The sequence below is a fragment of the Solanum dulcamara genome, chromosome 6, assembly GCF_947179165.1.
Source record: "Solanum dulcamara chromosome 6, daSolDulc1.2, whole genome shotgun sequence".
NCBI classification, from domain to species: Eukaryota; Viridiplantae; Streptophyta; class Magnoliopsida; order Solanales; family Solanaceae; genus Solanum; species Solanum dulcamara.
This window is the reverse complement of record NC_077242.1, coordinates 3266619-3291305: the sequence shown is the minus strand read 5'-3', so window position 1 is coordinate 3291305 and position 24687 is coordinate 3266619. Positions and strand designations below refer to the sequence as shown.

The 24687-nt window shown below is 32.8% G+C and overlaps 4 protein-coding genes across 4 annotated transcripts; 2 read left to right on the top strand and 2 right to left on the bottom strand.

The window, feature by feature from the left end:
* Positions 1-1372: 1372 nt before the first annotated feature.
* Positions 1373-5107, bottom strand: LOC129893401 (BES1/BZR1 homolog protein 4-like). The gene is made up of 3 exons (XM_055968920.1): positions 4675-5107; positions 1802-2553; positions 1373-1638 (listed from the first exon to the last, which is right to left on the bottom strand). The coding sequence occupies exons 1-3, from the start codon at positions 4888-4890 to the stop codon at positions 1635-1637; spliced, it is 972 nt and encodes a 323-aa protein (XP_055824895.1). The 5' UTR covers positions 4891-5107; the 3' UTR covers positions 1373-1634.
* Positions 5108-13557: 8450 nt separating this feature from the next.
* LOC129892198 (gamma-glutamyl hydrolase 2-like) lies at positions 13558-19351 on the top strand. Its single transcript, XM_055967753.1, has 9 exons — positions 13558-13993; positions 14427-14513; positions 15121-15305; positions 15860-15920; positions 16632-16721; positions 16836-16898; positions 17333-17421; positions 17777-17869; positions 17965-19351. The coding sequence occupies exons 1-9, from the start codon at positions 13697-13699 to the stop codon at positions 18056-18058; spliced, it is 1059 nt and encodes a 352-aa protein (XP_055823728.1). The 5' UTR covers positions 13558-13696; the 3' UTR covers positions 18059-19351.
* On the top strand, positions 18099-21244 carry LOC129892199 (gamma-glutamyl hydrolase 1-like). Its single transcript, XM_055967754.1, has 8 exons — positions 18099-18186; positions 19362-19739; positions 19852-19941; positions 20156-20218; positions 20418-20506; positions 20855-20947; positions 21037-21091; positions 21185-21244. The coding sequence occupies exons 2-7, from the start codon at positions 19686-19688 to the stop codon at positions 21089-21091; spliced, it is 444 nt and encodes a 147-aa protein (XP_055823729.1). The 5' UTR covers positions 18099-18186; positions 19362-19685; the 3' UTR covers positions 21185-21244.
* Positions 21245-21735: 491 nt separating this feature from the next.
* Positions 21736-23639, bottom strand: LOC129892210 (uncharacterized). The gene is made up of 4 exons (XM_055967766.1): positions 23460-23639; positions 23232-23357; positions 22608-22727; positions 21736-22168 (listed from the first exon to the last, which is right to left on the bottom strand). Exons 1-4 carry the CDS (start codon positions 23494-23496, stop codon positions 22104-22106), a joined length of 348 nt encoding a protein of 115 aa, XP_055823741.1. The 5' UTR covers positions 23497-23639; the 3' UTR covers positions 21736-22103.
* Between the last annotated feature and the right edge of the window lie 1048 nt (positions 23640-24687).

Here is a 24687-nt window from a genome sequence, read left to right as displayed (position 1 = left end):
TGACCAAATCATCCAAAAAAAAGTAGTTTCAAGTACCTTGGGTCTATCATGCAATGCAGCGGGGAGATTGACGATGATGTCACACATCGTATTAGGGCAAGGTGGATGAGATGGAGGCTCACTTCCGGTGTGCTATGTGACAAGAAGGTGCCACCACAACTTAAGGGCAAGTTCTACAAAGTGGTGGTTAGACCGGCTATGTTATATGGAGCGGAGTGTTGTCCAGTTAAGGTCTCTCACGTTCAAAGGATGAAAGTTGCCGAGATGAGAATGTTGAGATGGATGTGTGGGCATACCAGAAGCGACAAGATTACAAATTAGGCTATTCAGAAAATGCGACTGAGATGGTTTGGGCATGTGAAGAGGAGAGACACAGATGCCCCAGTGCGGAGGTGTGAGAGGTTGGCCATGGATGATTTCAGAAGAGGTAGGGGTAGGCCGAAGAAATATTGGGAGAGGTGATTAGACAGGACATGGCGCATTACAGCTTACCAAGAACATGACCTTAGATAGGAGGGGGTGAAAGGCCCACATTAGGGTAGAAGGCTAGTATATAGTCTCGTTATTCTTTCTTATTAGTAAGTGCATTAGCGCTTTATAATTTTTTTATTTATTTATTTTTTATTATCTATTACTTTCTGCATTTTGATTACTCTATTTTATTTGTGTCGCTTTCGCTATTTGCTTTTCCATATCGATTTGAATTTTTAGCCGTATCTGACCTATTTTTATGCTTTCATTGAGCCGAGGGTCTTTCGAAAACAGTCGTTCTACCTTGGTAAGAGTAAGGTCTGCGTACACTCTATCCTCCTCAGACCCCACATTGTGGAATTTCAGTGGGTTTTTATTGTTGTTATTGTATAGCTCAATGATAAATTCAAAACTCATAACTTCAAATCCTGACTCCGTTGCTCCCTCTAATTCTATCATCATAAAAATTGAACATATCAATACACCAACTTTGACCTAAGTGTAGGTTGTTCTCTTTGAATATATGATATACTACAAAATAGTTTTGGACCCATTCTTATTGTCTTTCTTGTAATTGGTCTACACTAGCAGGAATCAGGGGTAAGGTTTATCCTCTTCTACTATTTTTTTTTTACAAATTTATACCTCTAGACAGAACGTCTAGCGGCCTTTTATTAAAAATAGTAAAAATCCTGAACGTGAATAATTACAAACAAGAGAGGCTAGTTCTTACATTACCAATGCTAATGATGCGACGAACCTCTACTAATTAAGAAGCATGGATAAAATAAGAGCTAAGTATTTTATGATCATTACAGGTTTCTCAATTTCCTCTTTCATAGATTTTATCTTATGCGCTCAAGTATAATGAAATGATATAATAACGATAGACATAGCCAACTTCTTGCAGCAATTGCGTTTCTTTTTTGCACAAGTTCAAACTAACATTCGAATAATGTGGAGTAATTGAATTCTGCAACTTACATTTTGCTACTAATTTTAAAGTTTTCCATTATATAGCAACTGAATTGGGAGATGGGAAAGGGTAGATGCTATAATAACAACTCCTCCTGTGAAAGCCTAAAACTTTTGTTTCATTTTTACCCCATCGCACTTTGACATCAATAGAAGCCAATTCTCCTTTGCTTGCACACTTCCAATTTTTATCTGCAAATTGTGTTGTTTATGAGAAACAAGCCAAAGAGTAAGATATAAAAAACAAAAGGATTTGATTAACATATGCTGGTGTAAGTAGTTTATATTTTCTAGACGGTCATATGTAGTTATCTTTTAAGCGACCTGAACAAATATAGGATTTATGACGACAAACCTTGTCTTTGAACTCCCAAGAGTAAGTTCAAGATCATCCGGAACACAATCCTCATGGATCCTCTCCCCTTCCCACGGCTTCACCATCCGAGCCGCATTGCTTCCAAATGCAAACTCATCAGATATCATCACTTCAACCATGGGAACATCAGCAGTATGATCCAATCCTGCAGCAATAGCAGGTGAACATGTGCCACTCTGTCCAGGAGTGCACATACGAGATCCACCATGGGATATACCCTCCATTTTGAACCCAAATGGATTTGGCGAAACAAGACTATATGTTGGAGAAGGTGGTCCACTTATTCCAGCAAAACATTCTCCACCAATGAATTTCTGACGACCAGGGCTAGCTGGTGTAGATGATGGAAGGTAAGGGTATCGAAATCCAGCCCATCCGGCATCTGTTTTAATCCTAGGGGTTCGGGCAGTTGGCGAGCTAAAAGGAGGGGTCACTGGAGCACTGATAGAGCCAGTATGAATATGAAAATTAGGGAGTTTGGAGGAGTAAGCTGATGAGGATCCAGAAGAGAGGTTTTTAAGCCACGGGATGAGGGATTTCCCGTCCATGTTCAGGTTTGCTGCATATGAGGACGAAGCTGGACTAGGAAACGAAGAGGAAGCAGGGCTTGGGTTGTTGGAAGTGAAAGGGCTTGGGTTGTTGGAAGTGAAAGGGCTTGGCTGGTAAGATGAACATGGACTTAATGATGTTGAACCACCCATAAAATCCAGTCTCTCCATTGGTTTACATCCCTGCAAATATTTAAAGATTTCAACAAAAACTCAGGAGTTGTTGCAATAGCCATTTTCATACTATATATCTAGCAAGCTAGGTATAGCCAAAAATTGAAATCACTAGTTGTAACTGTTAATTACATTGTTCCTAAGAAGTACGTAACTCTTAAGTTGAGGTGTGTGAAAGGTGGCGCTAACATCTTTGTTATGAAAAGACAAGAATTTCAATATTGTCCACTCAAATTGTCCTGCCAGTCCCTGATTTCTTGTGAATAACAGCCTTATCAATTTATTGTTTCCTGCTGCTTTAAAGTTCTTCATATTATGCAAGTACTTTTGTTTTAAAACAATTACTATATGATGCAAGACAAAACTCTGAGTTCAGACTCTTTTAACATAAAAATGACCATAATTAAATTCTTCTTCATCAGTTCAACCAAATGGTAGGAGGAAGAACATAATATCTTGCATCGTGTATCAGACTTGAAAGCAGATAAATAGCAGTAAATAATACTACTCACTTGACATCCTTAGTGTTGGTTACCGGTTGGTAGGCTTTAGACTGTCTCAAAGACATATACAAAATCATTTCTATCATGTAATGAAATTGTCTAAACCACCAAAGGTAAGTTCTCCTTCATCTTTAATTAAGCGTCTAAAATTGGAGTCCTGAGAATGAAATCGTCCTTAGTTGGAAGTGTTTTACCTCAAAGTGGGACTTCTAGGCACGAATTTAGATTAGTCAAACCCCAAATAGATGAGAAACCAAAAACAAATTGTCTAAACTTCCATTTGGATCAAAATCACCCTAAGATTTTTTCTCCTTTTCTGTGTTTACAACTCAAGTCTACCTTCCTCACTCAAAAGAATCATTTTATCTAAACTCCCCATAATTAGTTCAATATCAGGTGAATATTTAGGATGTAAATTAATTAGCCCCCTACTTTGGTCTCATTTTAGTTGATGCATTTCACTGATTACAAGGAAAGGCACGTGTAATAAGACAAGCACCTAAGCAAGAGAGAAAGAAATAGTATAGGCAGAGCCCCTAAAAAGAAATGTTGAACACCCCTTATATCACTCCCTAAATAATGGAGCTATCTAATAAAGAACTTTTCATCAGAACAGCAAGTGAGAAAGAGGGAAATACCCTAAATCTGAAAAAAGTTCAACATTTAAGCAGGATGAAAAACTCAACCCCCCACTTTCACCCTCAAAAGTTTTCAAAAAATGTTTAATTGGCCCAAAAGTAAAGCAGAAAAGAAGAAACCTAAGCAAGTACAATTCTCCTACATTGTTAAAGACCCACCCCTAATTCGAGACAGACATGTGAATACCAAAAGTTCCAGTGAAATTATTGCAGGGGTATTATTGTCTTTCTCAATACCAAATCACTTTTTCAGGTGAGAACAGGCTAAACTGGCGAATCTTGCAAATTTGCAACTTCAGGGGGTCAATAAAGCAAAAGGCAAAACAGAAAGGGTGTCTGAGTGTTCACAACAATCACTCGCTTGAAAAAGTTATCTGATACTTGTGTTGTGTTAATAAGAATTAGTAAATTATGTGTTGTGTTAATAAGAATTAGTAAATTAATCAAAGTGTACGCAAATTGATTTGTATTGTTATAAAGAAAAGAAGAAAAGGAATTGTTCAACGACCTCTGTTTAGTCTAACGTAGGTAGATGATTAAAGCAAAGGCAAAAGAAGAATCTAATCTTATAATGACGCAAGTACTATAACAGCAATCTCAACAAACGCCTGCTAGTGCGGATAAGCTTTGCAGTACGTAGTACACACTGCGGTACTGCTACTTTAATTAGCATAAATTGAGCCATTAACCAAAGCTATTTGTACTACTGCTACACAAAATTGCAACCATCTAACTTGCAACATGAAACTGGTTCTGACGAAGGATATTTGAATACGGACATTCAGAACTTATGAATAATTGCAAAACGTTAATGGTAAAAAATACACTAAATTATTATTTTCATCACAAATTCCATATCATAGCTATCAGTTGTTAGCTTTTTCCAACTGAATGTTGCATTTTTTTTATCATTTCGATAGGAAAAAGGAACAATTGATAGCTGTGATATCCGCTGCAACAAATTAAATGCTTCTATCTATGAAATTTACCTTGCGGTAGGTGGTGCCGTCGGGCTCAACTGTCCAGCCGGCTTCATTGCAGAGGGATTTTAATACCTCATTGTTATCGCAGTGTTTAGGAAGTTGATAGTTACCGTACATCCTTAATCCGGCGAATATTTTAGCGGCAATGGCTCTTCGCCGTCGTTCTCTCCTCTTGTTGTTCTCCCGCTCCTTCCACGTCGGCATCCTTGTTCCCGACGTCATTTTGATCGGTGCGATTAGAAAACCGACGCCGTTAAAAGCTCTTAGCACTGAGCAAACTGCATGAACACTACACTTCTCAGAAGTGAAACAATCAAATGGGCAATAAATGGTAAAGTCCGAAAGATGAAATGAAATCGAAAAGGTATAATTGAGAAGGGAAATGGTTGAAAATTGATGAAAGAATGTGGAAATAATTGAAGAACCGAAAATCGAAATAGTGACGACTCCACTTTAATACGAGGAAAAGGAAAAAAGAAGAAGCAGGGGATTTCATGACGTTCAGACGTTGCTGAGTAATTGACAATACTGCCCCACTTGGCAAAAAAAATGCAGAATTCCTATGCAAAATAAATAAATCGCCTTAGTTTATTTTATACCTTCTAATAAAAAGAAGCTATTGCTAATTTATTTTGAAAATAAAATTTAATCTTTTTTAGCTAACGTTTGACCATAAATTTTGAATCAATTTTTAAAAACTTACCTTCAAATCATGTAGAAGTTTAGTTTATTATTACACAAAATATAAGTACAAGAATATTAGTTCACATTGAATATGGATGGCAATGTTATACATATAGTACAAAATTACATTTTACCTTTCTCTCCAAATAGAAGGGTACCTAATTTTACAATATCATTCTTTGAATATAATAAATATAATATTTTGAAAAATGTAATTGGGAAATGACTACTAATTAATAATAAGAGTAAATTAGAAACTAAATTAAAATTATCTTTTGATTTTATAAATTAAATAAATATTATTGAACATCTATTTTTAATATAATAAACAAGTAAAAATGTAGGAATGGAGTAATTTTATATATCTAAATTTGGATAAATAAGATGAATTCATTTAGTATTTTGCTTTTTTGGTGAAATTTAAACTCAAGATCCGGAGGTTATCCATTCATTTTATTGAACAATACGACAAACCAATAAGTGCAATTATTGGATAGTTCTTGTATTTGAAATAAAGTTGATCCCATGAAACATAAGAATAACTCATGTATTTGAGGAAATGATACTATCATTGAGATATTCACTTAAATATCTGTATAGGGAATAAAAGCGGAAAGAAAGTGATGGAGGTAAGAAAAATATTTTATAATTTTTTATTGGGCGAAAGATAATAATATTTTAATTTTTAATTTTAATTAATTTTAATAATTTATTTAATTTTTGTTAAGGAATAATGTTTTGTCCATATAGAGTATGCTATGACAATTCTTTTTATACACATGATATATTAAAAAGTTTATAGGGTGAATTACGAACAGACCTCATCTTGTTTACATAAAATGGATACTTCCTCTGTTTCATATTAGATGGACACTTTCAACTTTATATGGTGATTAAGAAATCATTAATACATTGGAAGACTTTATCATTTTGCCCTTTGATTTAGTAAGTGATCAAGTAATATGGGACAAATATTTTTAGTAAGATGTCCATCTAATATGGACAGGAGAGTAAGACCTTTCTTCTAGTTTGAGGGGTAGAACATTCCAATCACTCTTCGTCTATTTAATGGGGAAATTTTCACCTAATAGATTAATTGTGAAATTATTTATCCAAATTGGACTTAATCCAAACTATTTACCTTTGATAGACTCATGACCCAAATTATTTACCTTCTTATCCCACTTTTTCCCTTTTAATTCCGCAGATTTTACGTCATGTTGACGCAGCATCAGACAGTGCTTCAGTGAAACTGTTTGATACTATTAGAGTATATTATATATTCTCATGGTATCAAATGCACGAGATAGTTAAAAACAAAGGGGTATGAAAGTAGTGGGGTGTCCAATAAGAAATAGTTTTTTTTCGGGGTATAACAATTATTATCCCTATTTAATGTTACATTAAATGAATATATCTTATTATTATCAAAGCTATTAAAAGCAATAATGTAGTTTATTAATTTCATTGTACTATCAAAATTTCAAGATCAATTAATGTCATTTATGTACAGAGTATTAAGGATAGAAATGTTTCTAGCTTATTTCTTAAACCAAGACTATTGAATCTTCCTAAATTAGAAACAAAATTTTAAGTAATTAGGCCGAATTTCCATCAATATCTTATACATTTTTTTTTACAATGGAAAACACTAAAAAGGTTTCTAATCTTTCAAAAGAAATGCTAGCTACTTAAATTTGTCAGGAGAAGAAATTCTATGTCTTTGAGTGTATTTAAATTATGTCTTTGAGTGTATTTTTTAAATAATCAAATCTTCATTATGCTCGTGTCCTTTGTTTGCCAGATAGTCAATGCATTTATTATTAGCCTCTCTCCAGGTGTGTTTGCTAGGTTTTATTGACATTTAATAAATATCTACAATCTTCAATAATAGTCCCATGAAAATGATATTATATATCCTTATTCTTAATAACCATTTTCCTTCGTTTTCTAGAAATACTACTCAAAAAAGGACACCTCCAGTCTCCAGACTATCTATACAAGTAGATGAATATATATACTGCACATTTTTTTTTATGTAAGACGAAGTAGGTAGTTTTTTCGAGTTTGACTTCACATAAATTAACAAATTTTACTAGAGGGGATGAATCTTCTACTAGTTACTAATATATAGATTATCCTCCAATTAATTTATATTTATAAGGAAATCAAATGTTATTTTTGTGATTTCGCTTTAAATTAACTAATTTAAAAAATAAACCAAAAAAAGCATGAGTAAGTGGATTAGGATTTAGGAAGGAAAAAATAATAATAATAATTAGTATTTAGGGGCTACTTGCACCGAAGCGTGACCTGCTGATTACGAATGACGGAACCGTGTCACGTGCCAAAGAACTCCAACATTTCCTACTAACCAACCCCCTAAATTGTGAAAAAAGAAAATTTAAAACCCCTTAATTTAATGTTTGTTTGGTATGAAGGATTTTTTTTTAAAAAAATTCTTATATTTAGTTAATCAAAAAAAAGTTTAAAATATTTTTTCTTTAAAAAAAGAATCTTGAAAATAAAAAGAATGACAAAAAGTTGTTCCACCTCTAATTCTAAGATTATGAATTTGAGTCATTATATATCAGAACATAAATAAGAATTCACTAAGTTTAATAATGTATCATTCTTGAATCCTCTAAGTTTGATCATGTAGTAGAATTCAATCATTGAACAAAATGTATAAAGTAAATTAAATCTATAAAAGTATCAAAATCTTGAATAGTTTCCCTTCCTCAATTTCTATCCCATGGGGTGCATAATTTGAATCAACAATAACCTGACAAGTGAGGATTGCTCAGTTGGTTAAGCACCTCCGCCCACGATCGATAGGTCCTGGGTTCGAGTCACACTGGAGGGGAAGTGTGGAAACACTATAAATCCTCCAAAATGGAAAAAAAAAAAAATCAACAATAACCTCTTTTTCTAATCTAATATTATTTTTCCCGAGACTTTCCATAAAAAATGGAAAAAGAAAATCAAATAGGTGGAATATTTCACACGTGACAGAGTTCGGTGCACGTGCTAGATGAGTTTAGCCATCAACAATAAATAATAAAAAAACAGATTTCCAACAATTTAGCATGAATTAGCAATCGTAAGTGGCCCCTAACATCGTTGGGGTCAGCACGCGATGAGTTCTGCCACATTCACGTGATTCCCTTGTGATAAAAGTACCATATATCATACACCTCAATAGTCAACAAAATGCAAATATTATTTGGCCCATTTTTTTATATACTTTTTCTCTCACTCACTATAAATAAACAAAATATAGTGATCTAAAAGAAAAGCAAATCCAAGAAAGACACAAATTGTGTGCTCTTCTAATAAAATTTATGATAATTTATATCGCTGTAAATTATTTTAGCATCAACGATTACTTTTATCTGTATATATTAATCGTGTATATAATTTAAACTCATATGAATAACCCTTACGTAAGCATGTAACCATAACCTACACAAAGCTTCGAGTTGGTGACTTAAAGACTAAAAAAAATGCAAGTATAGGATAAAGTAACTTTTTGAATCCCTTTTGACATTAAAAAAAAAGTTTTAGATATAGTAATATACCTATTTTTATTTTGAATTCTTTTGTTAAGTAGTAATTATGGTTTCGCCATAAAAAAAAAATCAAAAAAAACCAGCATTCTAGTTAGCTGTAAGATTAAAAATTGGGGCCATTGGGCTCTGTTTTGATGTTGGACTAAGGGGGAGGGTGGGGGGGCCGACATGGGCGGAACCATTTTAAATAAAGGGTGGTCCGATGCACATTCTTCATCGAAAAATCATTTAGGGTATGAAGATTAATATATATCTAATTTTGTATATTTTTCGTCAAATTTCTGATTCAGATTATTTGGAGCAATGAATTTATGAGTAACAAAAAAGAGAAGTAGGTTGTCATTGCAGATGATCTGCCTGCCACCTACAAGGCAAACCTATTTAATTTGCTTTTGTTTTCAAATTAAGTTTGTTGATCCACTAATATTACACACTAAATGATGAGAACACAGCCCCATATAATCATACACATCAGGAAAATGCCAAGACGAAAAAGCTTCGGCCAACATCAAATAAAACATGGTATCAGAAAGTCATATACTTGTTGGGTGGAGCAGATTACTTTATACACAACCCAATAATTTTAATTTATTTGTATTAAATTTTTTTAATCAAATATAAATAAAATTCAATTCACAATTTAGTTACTAAACACCTGATGTCAATAACCTAAAATTTAGAATTCAAATATTAATTTTGGTCTCTTACCCAAGAAAGGGGCCAAGAAACAATTATTTGATCGTATAAGAATTTTGCTAATCCCTCCAGTGTTTGCAAAAGAAGCAGGCAGATATACTAGGAGCTACATTTTCAAGAAAAATTTCGATTGTAATAATAATTTGATAGCAACCAATACTACTACTCCCTTATTTAGTAATACTGCTTCTTAAGATACCTCTCATATAATATTATCCGATTAACCAAAAAAAATGATAGAAACAAGAATTGCAATTTGGACGCACGGTAGGATATGTTTAAAGGATTTAATAAACCCCATCGATTAACATTGCTTCGATCCGCGACTACTCAAGACCTATTTGAATTGACTTATTTTAAGTAATTTTTAATTTTAAATATAATTAAATGGAATATTTTTCCAAATATTTTCCTCCCAATCAAATTATCCCATAAGGTTTAGCCACACCTGAGAAAAAATCATAAGATTGTAGAAGGCAATTGGTCAAAGTGGGAAAGGCAAAGCAAACCCCATCAATGTCTTTATGTCCATCATCACACCTTAGTGGTCTCCACTCTCCCTTTCAATCATTCACTACTTTTCCTTAGATCATTTATCACCACCTTGTGGGGTTCTTCCACTCTCACATACAATCATACACTATTATCTCTCCTTCATTTCTCACCTACATGTTCTCCACTATCATATTCAATCAATCATACACTATTTTTTTCCCATCAAAATGGTAAACAAAAGTGAAAAAAAGGTAATTCGAAAAGTGCATTTCAAAGTTCAAACATCACATGTATATACTCAAGAGAGAGCTGATATATATACACATCAATGAGTAATATTGTAAAGAAGGCAATAACTCGCCAACTCTTAAAACACAATTGTTGAGGTTGTCTTTCTTTACTAATGATCCAATATACTCCAAATATACGCACATTAGTCGCATATTTGGAGCTCTAGATATAGAAAAACATCATGTTCGGAGGATTGTTTTCAAAAATAGACCATGCAAAATTTGAATTAATCGAGTTTCAATATAAATATCGAACACCAGATGGAGAAAAAAAAGGATCGTAAAACCAATTTTCATGGAATGATTCACATTTTCATGGGTAAATATGACACTACCTAAAAGATGGGTTAATTGGTTCTGCTTAATTATGAAACGTAGAGGCATTTTAGTTTCAAAACGTAGCACAATAGATTGTATCCGCTTGCATAAATAAGTGTAACCGCTTGCACACGTATATAATATCTCTACGTTTGGCCCCAATAGTTTTTTACTTGAAAAATTCTTGGAAACTAATGTTTGTCCATATAATTTATCATTACTTGGAAAATATAATTGGCAAAAATCCCAAGATCTAGAAAAAATAAGAACTTGGGAAGTTTTAAAAATTTGAAAATTACCTCAAACTTTTATATTTTGTAAAAATACACATCATTTATTAATTTCAACTAAATATTTATCTATCAGATTACTCCATTGCTTCGTCTTCTCGATCATTTGATCTAGAAATGAAAGCTTGTTGGAAAGAGATTGTTCATACATACAATGTGGGAACATTTTATAAAATAATAGTTTGTTATTACCTTCCCAAAAAAGAATAGTTTGAGTGACAAGATTGAAAAAATAATATTTTTTTTTTAATTCGATTAATTTATTACTCTTGCCCATATTGTTATTTTGTTGTTGTTGATCGTTATCAATTATGTTATAATGTTTTTTAAAGGGAACATATTTATTATAAAATGATAACACAAACTTATTGCTATTTTTAATAATTTTTAGAATTTACAGGTACAAAATAATATTTTTTGAAATTCACCAAAACTTAAGAAAATTTATGGTCAAACACATGATAAAACTTTATAAAAAATATTTAAAAATTTGGGGCCAAACGGCACCTTAATAAATATATCCATACGTATACAATATCTCAATCTAACTATATTTGAATAGATAATAAGTCTATCTAAGCATATTTTTGCTATAAAATCCCAAACTATCATTATATTATGTAGGTTTTTTAAAACTACCTCTATATCAAGAGTGTATATATTTAAGGCTTTATTTTGTTTGCGTAAAAAAAACACATAAAAAATCATTGTACGTAGAGTCATTTCATGTGTACACATAATTTTCCAGGCCTAGAAGATAGGATTAGTAAATTGAATGACAGTGTCCCTTCAGCAACTGGCTGACAGAAGCCTTCCAATTCAAACAAGGTGGTACCACCAACTGGGAAGGCACTGACTCCAATGCACACAAAGTTACTGAATATTTCAATATTTTACTTCCTTAATTCCATATTAAGTGAATCTGCGAGTCAATACACACATATTGAGAAAAATATTTAAGAACATAATTTGAATCATACTTTTCACTACTATCCTTTGTAAAATCATAAATATAATTTTGCAAGTAGTGTGATTTATCTCTTAGAAATATAAAACTTAAATAAATGAAAGGGCAATTATGAAAAAAGATTCAAACATCTATCTTGAACTTTGAACAATTCAATTATTTTGAACAAGGAAAAATTTCTCAAAAATTCACTTAATACGGAATGGAGGAAGTACTTGTTTACTTGTCCATTTTAACATATAAAGAAAAAAGTTATGTTTTAACCTTAATATTAATAACTTAGTCCTCAAACTGTTTTATAAATTCATTAAAATTATACACCAATTAATATGAATATTATGATAAAATATATACTAATGTACTTTGTTTATACGTTCTCTCTGTTCAATTTATATGAAATACTTTTTTTTTAGTCAATCTAAAAAAGAATAACATATTTTCTTATTTAACAAATATTCAACGACAATATCAATATTTTATTTATGTTGGATCCTACTTGTTTGGTAAAAAGTCCACAAATATGTACGTACTTTTCTATTTAAAAATTTATTTATTTTAAAGATAGTTTTAAAATATTGAGATAAAAAAATATTATTTAAAGAGAGTGTGAAGTCTATCGTGGACAAACAAAATCGAATGCAAAGGTACTTACCATCAAAACAACTTCCTCCTATCAGTTTTATTCGTCTTAAATGGAGAATCATAACGTGATGGCATAGCTTTTAATGGACTTCTTTCATGGGCTTCAACCTTGGGCCTTCGCTTCATATTTTGTTTTTGAGATTAACATCAAATCTTCTATCTCGATCCCCAAACCAAAAAAAAGAATTAAAATAAAGTGAAAAGGATTAAAATTAGGAAAAAATACCTGAATACACAAGTTATTTTAACATTATTCACTAAAATTCTCTACCATTTGAAAACATTAAGAAAATTCTTACTCTCTCTTATTCTCGGATACATCAATTTACGAGATATATCAATCGGATACATTACTTTATGTGATATATCGGAACGTTGAGTGATGTATCGAGAACCGAGCGTTAAATGATGTATCCGAAACCGAAACGTGATGTATCATAATATTTTTGAAATATATCCGGATTCTCCCAAATTTAAGAACTTTTTGTAACTTAGAAAATAGTAAGGATAAGATGTAATTATCGTTGAACTATAAGGAATTTTTTAAACTTTTTCCTCTATTAATAGTTGGAATCACTTGTACTCATGCAATACAGTTACCACAGTATTTATATATATATATATATATATATATATATATATATATTATTATTATTATTATTATTTTTATTTGAAGTTGGATATTTATATTGAAATTTGATTGATTTAAATTTGTGACATGTAAGGCACATTCAGAAGAAAACCCTAAACTATAAGATAAGTAAGCCTTTTCAAACCATACAAAGACGCGCCCATGCAAGGAATTTGGTTAAGATATGCGATACTTCACCAAGTATACATATGAAATCTAACTATACATGTCCTCCGAAATTTTAGTAAATAACCAAATATGATACACACCTTCCTTTTAGAATGCATTTCTATTTTAAACATGAAATCGAGACCAGACTTAAAATAAAGAGCAACATCATGTGCTGAACCACTTCCGTTTAGCTCTTTGTTAGTCCCTATAAAAGTCAATATTCGATGATGCAAATGAATTTTCAAAAATAATACCACAGCAAAACAATTCAAATGGGCAACTACCTGTTAATTTCATTTCTCCTTTTTGTCTATGGGATTATTAGTGCAGAAGCCCAACTCTTTGTTTCCCAGCAAACTCTCCCGTCGAGTTGTCCCGCGCCGGACCCTATACTTAATTACCGGCCGATCATCGGGATCGTGAGTCATCCCGGCGATGGCGCCACGGGCAGACTCAGCAACGCCACTAATGTCTCTTACATTGCAGCTTCCTATGTTAAATTTGCTGAAATGGCTGGTGCTAGAGTCATTCCCCTAATATACACCGAGCCTCCCCAAGTTCTCAATCAAGTATTTATAAATCTTCCTTCCTTTTAATTTTCGCAATTTCTCACTTACTGGGCATATTAACAAATTTGGCAGTTAAAGGTTCTTTCTTTTCTTTGTAATTTTTGTCCGTGCAAATTATGCTGGAAGTATGATTATTGAATAGCTCGAATTTAAGCTCCCGTTGTCCATAGATTTTCTTTTGAAAAACATTGTTTGTTGGTGAAATTTATTTCCATTCCCAAAGCTTCAAATTTTTTCTAAGGAAAATGCATGTCTAACACACAATTTCAAAAAAACTCATTTTTTACAAGTTTCAACTAAATCTATGGTCAAACGCTAGCTTAATTGAATGAGTCAGTCAGTACTCAGAAATTCAAGGGAAGTACCTCAAATCGTCACCAAGATATTAAAGCATGGATTGTTTGACATTTGTTAATTGAATTTCTTTTTGCAGAAGCTTAATCTTGTAAATGGCATTATCTTCACCGGAGGGTGGGCCAAAGATGGTCTATATTTTGATGTTATTAAAGGAATTTTCCAGGTAATGATCAAGTGGAAATGCTCTCCGTGCCTTATAATTTGAACACAGAATGTAGCTCTTTTTCGTTTTGAAATGCACCTAACTACCCACCATAACTTTCCTTTTGGCATCATTGAAAATAAACAACTAAAGAACCTGATGAACATCCAATGAGTGCAATATCAATTTTAACTCATGTCCCCTCGGCAACACTACCCAGTACACCCTTGCTGACAATAAGGTAAGTTAGTATGAGGATATTAGCCATCTTACACACATAAACAAGGCATTCAAAAACATATTATAACATGAGTACGAGGCAGAATAAAAGCACTGCAAACAGAACAACAATGTCCGGGCAAGAAGAAACATGGGGACATAAGTTGGGAAGGGGATGACTAAGGCTATGGGAGGAAGAGGATGCAGAATGCTTTTCCACAAGCATCAACAGTTTGACAATACACAAATTTTAAAAAAAGTTGAGTGACTTTTTGAAAGAAGAACCCTTAGTTGAGTGACTTTCTGAGAGAAGAAACCTTAGTTGAGTGACCATCTGAGAAAGTATCTCGAAAAATGTTTGTTGATGAAAATTGTGGCGAAAATCTAAATGCTTACTTGATACTTGCAGAAAGTTTTGGAGAAGAATGATGCTGGTGAGCACTTCCCTGTACTTGCAATCTGCTTGGGATATGAACTTTTAACAATGATCATCACCAACGACAACAATATTCTTGAGGAATTCAGTGCAGCGAGCCAAGCCTCTACAGTACAGTTTGTGGAAAATGTAAATATTGAAGGAACAGTATTTGGGAGGTATATGCTTGTTCTGCTCCTTTATGCATTCACCTTCTTTTTGTTCTGTCTCTTTCAATTTTCTCGTTTCCTCTTCCTTCTCTTTCATTTAAAAGGTAAATATAAAAGATCGTTCATAATGGTAAATCCAAGTGTACATTGATAGGAAAACAGTAAATAGACTAGCCTGATCTTCTTAGAAAATTGTAAGGCTCCTGTGATATTTTTCCTGTATCATAGTAGGTAATTATGGATCTCTTCGTTCGAGAAATCATAATAAGTACATGAACAAAGAGCCTAATATTATTTGGAATACTCAATAACAAAGCCTCGCCTTTAATGTGATTTGTAAGAAGTGTCACTTTATTCTCTTGCCCTTGCTTTGTGTAAAATGAGCAAGATTTCGCCAATGATGATGGCATAGTGGAGGAAGGATTGTCTACTATATATCGCGTTCCTGCACTTTAATAAACCTATTGACCATTTGACCTTATAGCATGGTCAACTCTATATTGTCAGGTTTCAGTAATAATTCTTATTTGTTGATATACAACTTGCTATCAATTCCTCTGCAGATTCCCCCCTGTGTTGCTAAAGAAGATGAGTATAGATTGCCTTGTGATGCAAAATCATCATGTAAGTTTTACAAAATAGTTTTTTTCTTGTCCTGGTGTGGTACTGTAGTTTTTTAGCTTAATTGTGATCATTACATGATTTACTACATGTTTCTTTTGTCCAGTGGAGATTGTTGTTGCAAAATGGTAACTCGTGAAGAATGTCCTGAATTTTTCTACGATGCTACTACATCTAGTAAGGCTGTATATCAGTTTTGAGTTCTAGAAATTGTTGAGAATACAATTAAATAATAAAAGTGCGCTCTCTTTAACAACTTGAGCTTTTAGATGAGATTGTCACACACTTCAACAGAATTGTTAAGATTATTACGTTGATTTCAACGTCTAATATTCGAGTATGGCCTTTGAGTTACCTGCCTTGGGGGTACTTCATATCTCTTTCATTACTTAGATTTATTCAAGCTGTCTACAGTTCTATTTCAGCTTGTTTCGACAAGGTATTCACATTTATCCGTGAATATTTGCATCATTCATAAACTGTCAACTAGAGATCAGTCCGTAGTAAGTCCCTATGAACATGTAATACAGGAGAGATAACTCCTTCAGATGAATGAGTCATGTTAATCTTATACAATAATACATTTTGAGCAGGCTAGCTACTGCACTTGTCTTTCAGTTCTCATCTTATCTGTGTTTGCTTCCGGCCTTACTAGCGCGTTAAATATGCTGTTATGCTGTTGATTAATTGCATTTTTTTTTATTATTGCAACAGTGGGGTGTATCACCAGAAAGATTTCAAGCGAATAAAGATTTGAGTAGCTTTTTCAGGGTATTGACAACTAGTACGGATGAAAACAACAAGGTACATGTTGAATTTAACCACCTTTTGCTATTGGGATATTTCTGCTGAATGTTTCCAATTGGTATGAAATCTAGTAGAGATTCTTGTTGAACTACTCTGTTTTGATTGATTCAGGTCTATGTCTCTACTGTTCAAGCACGACACTATCCTATAGCTGCTTTCCAATGGCACCCAGAGGTACCATCTTTGGTTTACGACTTCGGATTTACAATTCTATCTTGAACATGCAGTGAATTAATAGTCGCTAGATATAAAAACGCGAGATAGCACATTCTATTGTTTTCTAGCTAGTTCTATTCTTTGAGCGGCTTTGATATTTTTTTTAAAAAATTTTCCTAATCACATTTTGGTGGATACTGCTCAAAGGTTATTTTCATGAAACATGATTTAAGCTGCACTTTTGGTATCCGATAAAAAAAATTATTTCTTCTGTTCTCTCATGATTTATAATTTCATGCTTCCATTGGAGTAAAAATATTATCTTAACTAAGAGAGTATATACGATTATTTTCCTTGGACAGAACTGCTCATCTTAATGCTAACTCATCATGACCTTTTATTCTGAGCTGAAATTCCTAATTTGAATGTTTTTGTTGCTTATATTACTGCAGAAAAATGTTTTCGAATGGGGTTCATCAAGGATTCCACATTCTGAAGATGCAATTCAAGTCACTACACATGTTGCCAACTATTTTATAAGGTGCTCTTTTTTCTTTTCCGTCCGAGGAGGGGCTCAGAGGTGCAAAATGAAATATCGAATAACACTGACAGATAAAAAATATTGAATAAAACTAATGCTTGTGTAATATATATAATCAGGTTGAGTGCATCCCTAGATTCATTTACACTTCAGATTTGCAGGCTACGTTTTGTTTTGGAAATAAGAATATAATTTCACAAGTAGAAAGTGAAATAATTGAGTTGAATTCATATTTCTCAGGCATGCTTTTCACGAATTGTTCTTACTCTTCAATTGAAACTGTTTTACTTTGCATATTGTGATCACTGTTTTGCTTCTAGTTTCGTGTGTTTTATTTCCTTATTTTGAATTGTAGTGAAGCGAGAAAGTCTTCTAACAAGCCAATGGCACGCGAATTGCTTGATAGTCTCATATACAATTACAATCCCACTTATGGTGGGAAGGCAGGGTAAGTAACACAGCAATTTCAGGTTGGTTTTGAGAATTAGTGCACTGATTTTTGGGAACTTAAGTCTTCTTCCTTTTTTGTTTCTCGTTTTGCAGGAAGGGTTATGATGAGGTTTATCTCTTCACTCCGCATTCTGCCTTGAGCTATCTGTATAGAGAAGAAAAACAAAGCAGTTTAATTGAGCAATAACAACTGCACAATCTAATTAAGATGCACATGAAGATCTACTCGGGAGTTGATGGATCAGTGTGTGAAGATCCTGTTGCTTGCAGCTCGATAATTTAATGATCCCCTGTATGGTGACTGCAGCTTCCTTTGTATGGGCATACTATCACTTTCAATAATTACATGTACCTCCTTCCAACTGCTTCCATGCATGCCTCCAAGGCTCGTTTAATAGGAGGGATAACTAATCTCCGGATTAATTTTACGATGAGTTTATTCCATGTTTGGTTGGGATAAAATCACGGAATAATTTATCCCGAGACTAATTATTCCATGATTGTAGTGTTATTTTTATCCGACATTAAGGGTGTGGATAACAATCTTGGGATAACTAATCATGAGATACAATAGTATACTCCTAATGAAGTATTTTGCTAAGCCAAAAAATGCTTCTTTTGAGCCGAGGGTCTCTCGAAAACAGCCGTCCTACCTTGGTAGGAGTAAAGTCTGCGTACACTTTACCCTCCCCAGACTCCATGTTGTGGAATTTCACTGGATTATATATATATAAGTTTATCTTTAATTTGATCTATATGCAAAAATACTGATCATTATTCCTTACCATGGTGTACAACGCGATTCATGTGTTACTTATCTGAGTTGCTCTAACTTTTCATTTTTGGTGTCGCACACTCATGTCGACACGACATGGGTGTGGGTGGGAGAACTGTACTGGTTTTGATCAACTGATTTTGGATACTTCGCCCAAAATCGACGGAAAAATTCAGAACAAATATCTATGATTTCTGTAATCAAAACAAAAGCTAAGGTAAAATTGAAGAAAATAGAATAGCTTGTATATAGAAAATTCTATGTCTCTGTCTTTCCTTTTATCACCTTTTGGGATTCTCCTCTTGATCAATGTTTTCTCCTCGGAATACCTTGTAAGTTTTTCATATAATGTCTCATAATTATTTTTAGCCGAATCCTGGAATTTGTATCCATATCTGAATTTGTACCCCTGAATCTTAAATTATGATCATAAAAAATTCGACCTATTACACACATGAATCATATCAAACACCCGCACCTGAGTCCGGACAACTTAGTTGCTTACTACATAAAAAGACTGCAGTTCTGCTTTGCTAGAGATTTTGGACTCTTTTCAATGAAAATGATGTATCACAAGTCACAACATTGGTCACAACATAAACTTTTCAAACACAATAAGTAACAGATTTGTTACATTTTTTTTTATTAATTAGGGTTGTTTTTAAGTATGCAATAGTTCTGACATTTTGCTGTTTTTTTTTCCTCTTTGTACCAGGACAACAACATTCTTGAGAAATTCAGTGTATCAAATCAGGCAACCAAACTCCATTTCGTGGAAACCGTAAATATTGAAGATACAATATTTGGGAGGATTTAAAGATTACTAGTAATTAATCACCAAACTAATTACAAGACTAATATTAATCGCAAATTTAATTAATAACTTCTTTTAACGAAGTGGCAAAATGCATTTTGCATTATATAAATTAAGGACTTGTTTATTTTGCTAATATGTTTTATGCAGGTTCCCAGATACATTAATAAAGAAGTTGAGTAAAGAATGCCTTGTGCTACAAAGTCATAAAGCAAGTCCTTGAAAATGTGTTTGCACATCTTTAGCCCAGAATTTTGTTTTGATAATTCTAGTGCTCCGGTTAGCTTGCACTCACTTTAATTAATGTTACGAAATACCTGCTACCTCCCACAAGCATAGATAACGGAAAAATTAAATATTTTTATTTTATTTTGTTCCTTTCATGCAACAGTATGGTTTATCACCAGAAAAAATTCAAGCAAATGGTGATCTGTCTAGCTTTTTCGTTATGTTGACTACCAGCACAGACACACGCAACAAGGTACATAGTCTATTCTCTTCCTCCAATATTTTTTTTACATGCTGAGTACATGATTAATTCTCTGTCGAGAGTTTATCGAAAACATTCTCTCTGCCTCTGAAGTAAGGGTAAGATTTGTGTACACCCTACCTTCCCCAGACCCCACTTTGTATGGATTATACTGGGTATGTTGTTGTCGTTGTTGTTACAATGAGTGATCTAATCAATGAATCAGGTCTATGTCTCTACTCTTAAAGCAGAGAACTATCCCATAACTGCTTTACAGTGGCACCCAGAGGTACCATGATTATTTGTTCTCTTATTACATCCATTTTATCATATATATTATTAGTATAAGTGAATTTGTTAAGAAGGGTAATATCCTCACTTCAAAACATTTCCTATGAGGATTCATATAGCCGACTCAAACATGTTTGGGACTTGGGCTTAATTTTTTCTTGTTGAACTTATTTGGTTTAATTGTTCTCATACTGCAGAAAAGTGCTTTTGAATGGGGTTCATCAGCAATTCCACATTCTGAGGATGCAGTTCAAGTGACTCAATTTGTAGCCAACTATTTTGTCAGGTACACCTCTTTTTCTTAATATAGCCTTTCGTTACGATCTCTGGGGAAGAATACTGTGGTTTAAAACATAAAAATAAAAATACATTCCACAAGTATGGTATAGTGGTACCGGACGGCTCAATACTATGGGTGGCCTAAAACCAAACTTCAATGAGGAAACAAGTGATAATTGGAGTGTGAAACTCACAAAAACTCTGGTTTAACAATTACAAAACACATACAAAAAAAGGGAACACATTCCACAAGTATGAACTATGGTACTAGCTATATAGATTTTGTTTGTGTTTTCATTTATTCAAAAGATTGTACTTATGGTTGAAAGCTTTCACTTCTAATACATTAATGCAGTGAAGCAAGAAAGTCTTGTAATAAACCGGAAGCTCAAAAAGTACTAGACAATCTCATCTACAATTACAATCCCACTTATAGTGGAAAGGCAGGGTAAGTGTAGTTCTGCATTTTTGATATTTCTATTTAGCAATCACTTCAATTTTCAGTAATTTGATGTATTTATGTTTTTGCTCTTTCAGGAAGGGTTACGATGAGGTTTACGTTTTCAACGGTCCTGCTGTGAACTCTCTTTAGGTGCAGAGGAAATGCATATAACCTTAGTAATAATATTTGAATTAATAACGCTTGCCTTCTAATCGGCTATGGTTGAATTTGTTTTTGCTTCAGTTGTTGTCGTAGAACGATCTTATGTTCTTTCAGTTGTGTAAGTCTTCCACCACTCTCTTAGCTTTGCATCTTTTCCATTCGGTCCAAGAACTAGCTTTCGGAAAAAAAAACTAGAACTTGATTACATGTACTAGCTCCACTTTTATGGCAATTAAAGGGTCTCCATGTTAGCGAAGGGCAGTCATTAATGTTGTGGAAAAGTAAGGCCTAATATATACGTATACTTGATTAGTAATAGGTGAAATATCAAACTACACAAAAAATTCAATGAATTACTGAAGCTATCAGTAGACTTCTTTTATTTCTAAATTAGCTTGCGACAAATCCTAAAATTAATATGAGTAATTCGTTGAGCACATTGTATTTATGAATTTGTAGTTTCGAAGAGGAATTCCTTATCCAAAAGCAACGATTCTCGACATTCAAACGAGAGCATGGTGACAGATGTAAATATTGGACGCGTATAAGTATTTACCTTAGCATTTTAGCCCTAAAAATTCTATCTTCCTTTGAATGAACATTTACCAAAGCGCAACATAATGCAACGCACATAACAAAAAGTTTGGAATTGACATCCAATTTCTCACAATTATTACATTGTTCCGGTAAATTTTAAACCAAATACTACGAGGAGTACGTGAGTCCCAACTCCTAATATTTCTAGCAAATCAACAATATCAATAACATAACAAGTGAGATCTGAAAAAAGTGACGTGTACATAGACCTTGTGAATATTCCTAGCAAATGTTGGGACTATAAATGAAGAAAAGAGAAAGGAAATTGGTTCATTCTAGGTAGAAATTATAGCTTCGCCACTTTTAAACTTGAAAAAAGAGGTTATGTGGGGAATAATTATGTTGTTACGTTACAACATAATCCACCAAAGTGACTTTCTATTTTCTTCATGTAATAATGTTGTCAACCAAATCTTATCATGTTTGTTGGCTCGCTCAAAACGTACTTTGGTAGTTCATATTTGGTACCTGCAACAAATGTTTTCTATTAGTAACACATTTCATGAATCTCAACAAATAGTTTTTAATGTTTTAGGATGGGTGTAACATATACAGTACTTGAGCACTCCTAGACACATGGCAATCAATAGTAGAGCCAAAAATTTTATTAAGAGATCGATGTCAAAATATAAAACAAAAATAGATGCACAAAAAAAATAAGGGGATTTTGCATACAACATATATAAAACAATAAGGTAACATACCCGTTATTTCTATCTTTGAAAGATAAAAAAGTTATATCTTATAGACTCTCGTCTCAAATAAAAACAGTTCAAAACTATAACATATATACGTAAAACTAAAATTTCAACCTTATTGAACAGTGTAATTTTAACCTTACTAAATTATGTATATTTAATGGACTAATTTAAACCAACCCCAAACTTAGTAATTTTATTAGAAGTACCTGATTCATCGTAGCAAATGGTCATGTCAGTATTTTGGGCAATGATTCCAGCACTGTCCACAATTGCTTGAGATAGTTCTAGATCAGCTTCTGCTGCAGCCCGAAGTGCATCCCATATTTCTGTTACATAGTTAATAAACAAACGTACATAAACTCGTGTGTTTATCTGCTTTCATATCATGTTAAATTGTATGACCAAAAAAAAAAACTTTTAGATGAGTTTGGTGTTGGAAGGGTGGGGGGTGGAGGTTTGAGATGATTATACTCACAGGGGATCCAAGATTTATTTAGCATTGAACCTATTGTAAATCTATATTTGTTATAATCTTAATGAATTATCACACATAAATTTATTTTTCATGTCGAAAGTACTAGATTCAGATAAACCTGCAGGACGCAACTATATAGTTGCATATGTCCATGATTATATTCTATATATCATTTCATGATCTATGCTTTATAGAGCATTAATTAGAATATAAGTTTCATCGTCGGTATACTATTAAAAAGAATTTTCATGTACTTGATTCATGGGGATATAATCAATCAACAACGTACATAAATAAAAGTGTGCCCTCTCAAACGCAACTAAATTAATTTTTAAAATGAGATGATTAATTGTACCTTTCTTTCCACCATAGTGAGGAGCTGTGTCCCAAAACTCTTCCCTCAGCTGCATCAACTGACTTCTTGTTATTGGTTGTGGATGCTTCCATGGTTTTGGCTTTCTTATTATCTTTTTCCCTGTCCCTATAATTCAAAATTAAATCATATCATTGAATTTTATTTAAAGAAAACTTGTAATTTCACAAACCTAAAGCAAAAATTAAATCAAGAAATTAAAATAGTAACTGTTGGGCTTGACATGAGATGATCCACAAGAACCCATAGTGTTTCTTTTTTAGCATACAAATTCCCTATAGTTACACACATAAACCATAGTGGCATACAACTTTATCAAAAATTGTCAAGAGTTAAAATATTCCTAAAAATGGAAAATGAGATGTAAGAAAATAACGAGGTTGAAATACTATACTACTATAACTATGGATAATATTAAAGAGGAAAGTTATGTTGGTAGTTGGCTTTGAGTTTGCTTTCTCGTGACTACACCGTTTTATGCCGCTAGACTAAATTATCACCATGGAAGATAATTAAAAATGTGATCAACATAAAAAAGAAAAGATGAACTTGTTATCACTTTTATATATGATACATTTTCACTTTAATTTTTAAAAGTTAAGGTTAAAGTTTTTGGTTTGACCTAAAAGATCAAATCTAGTGCAAATAAGTTTTATCATTAAAAAAAGGTCATACTTATGTTGTTGTTGATAGATATTTTATGGTAAAAATATTACTAGTATTAGACTCCCGTCGTCCCATATTAGATGGCATCTTATTAAAAATATTTGTTTTATATTACTTGATACTTACTAAATTAAGATAGAATTAATTAATTTTTTTCTATTTTACCCCCTACAATTAATATGGCCTTTTGAATTTAAGCAATTCTCAATACTAGCTATTTCTATACTTTATATATATTGCATTGGTCTAAACAAAGGGCAAAATGGTAAAGTCTTCCAATGTATTAATGATTTCTTAATCACCGTGTAAAGTTGAAAATGTTCATCTAATATGGCACGGAGGTAGTATCATTAAAAGGTGTAGTACTGAAATGGTAAGTACTCTTTCATTTTTAATTAAAGGAAAAAGTTCAAATATGTCATCGAACTTTGAGAAAAAGGCTCATCTATTTCATCCGTTAAAAGTTTGGCTCATTTATGTCATTTTCATTTGAGAAAAGGCTTATTCATGTCATTATTTTTTAACTGAAATGGCACAGATGAGCCAAACTTTTAACGGATGGCATAGATGAGCCTTTTCTCAAAGTGCGATGGCATATATGAACCTTTTCCATTCAAAAAAATAATTTAGTTAATGACGTGGTTGAATCATAATTGATCACGTGTACAAAATAGTTTTACAAAATGAAAAATATTTTTAGTTTACAAATAATAGCATGGATGAGCCTTTTCTCAAATGAAAATGGCATAAATAAGTTAATTTTTTAACGGAT

Coding starts and splice junctions, on each gene's coding strand:
- LOC129893401 (XM_055968920.1), bottom strand. CDS start 4,890: ATGACGTCGGGAACAAGGATGCCGACGTGGAAGGAGCGGGAGAACAAC. Junction 2,554..4,674: donor ACGGCACCACCTACCGCAAG/GTAAATTTCATA, acceptor AAATATTTGCAG/GGATGTAAACCAATGGAGAG.
- LOC129892198 (XM_055967753.1), top strand. CDS start 13,697: ATGGGCAACTACCTGTTAATTTCATTTCTCCTTTTTGTCTATGGGATT. Junction 13,994..14,426: donor CTCCCCAAGTTCTCAATCAA/GTATTTATAAAT, acceptor TTCTTTTTGCAG/AAGCTTAATCTTGTAAATGG. Junction 15,306..15,859: donor GAAGGAACAGTATTTGGGAG/GTATATGCTTGT, acceptor ATTCCTCTGCAG/ATTCCCCCCTGTGTTGCTAA.
- LOC129892199 (XM_055967754.1), top strand. CDS start 19,686: ATGTGTTTGCACATCTTTAGCCCAGAATTTTGTTTTGATAATTCTAGT. Junction 19,942..20,155: donor GCACAGACACACGCAACAAG/GTACATAGTCTA, acceptor TCAATGAATCAG/GTCTATGTCTCTACTCTTAA. Junction 20,219..20,417: donor CTTTACAGTGGCACCCAGAG/GTACCATGATTA, acceptor CTCATACTGCAG/AAAAGTGCTTTTGAATGGGG.
- LOC129892210 (XM_055967766.1), bottom strand. CDS start 23,496: ATGGGTTCTTGTGGATCATCTCATGTCAAGCCCAACA. Junction 23,358..23,459: donor ATCTCATGTCAAGCCCAACA/GTTACTATTTTA, acceptor TTTGAATTATAG/GGACAGGGAAAAAGATAATA. Junction 22,169..22,607: donor CATTTGCTACGATGAATCAG/GTACTTCTAATA, acceptor CATTTGTTGCAG/GTACCAAATATGAACTACCA.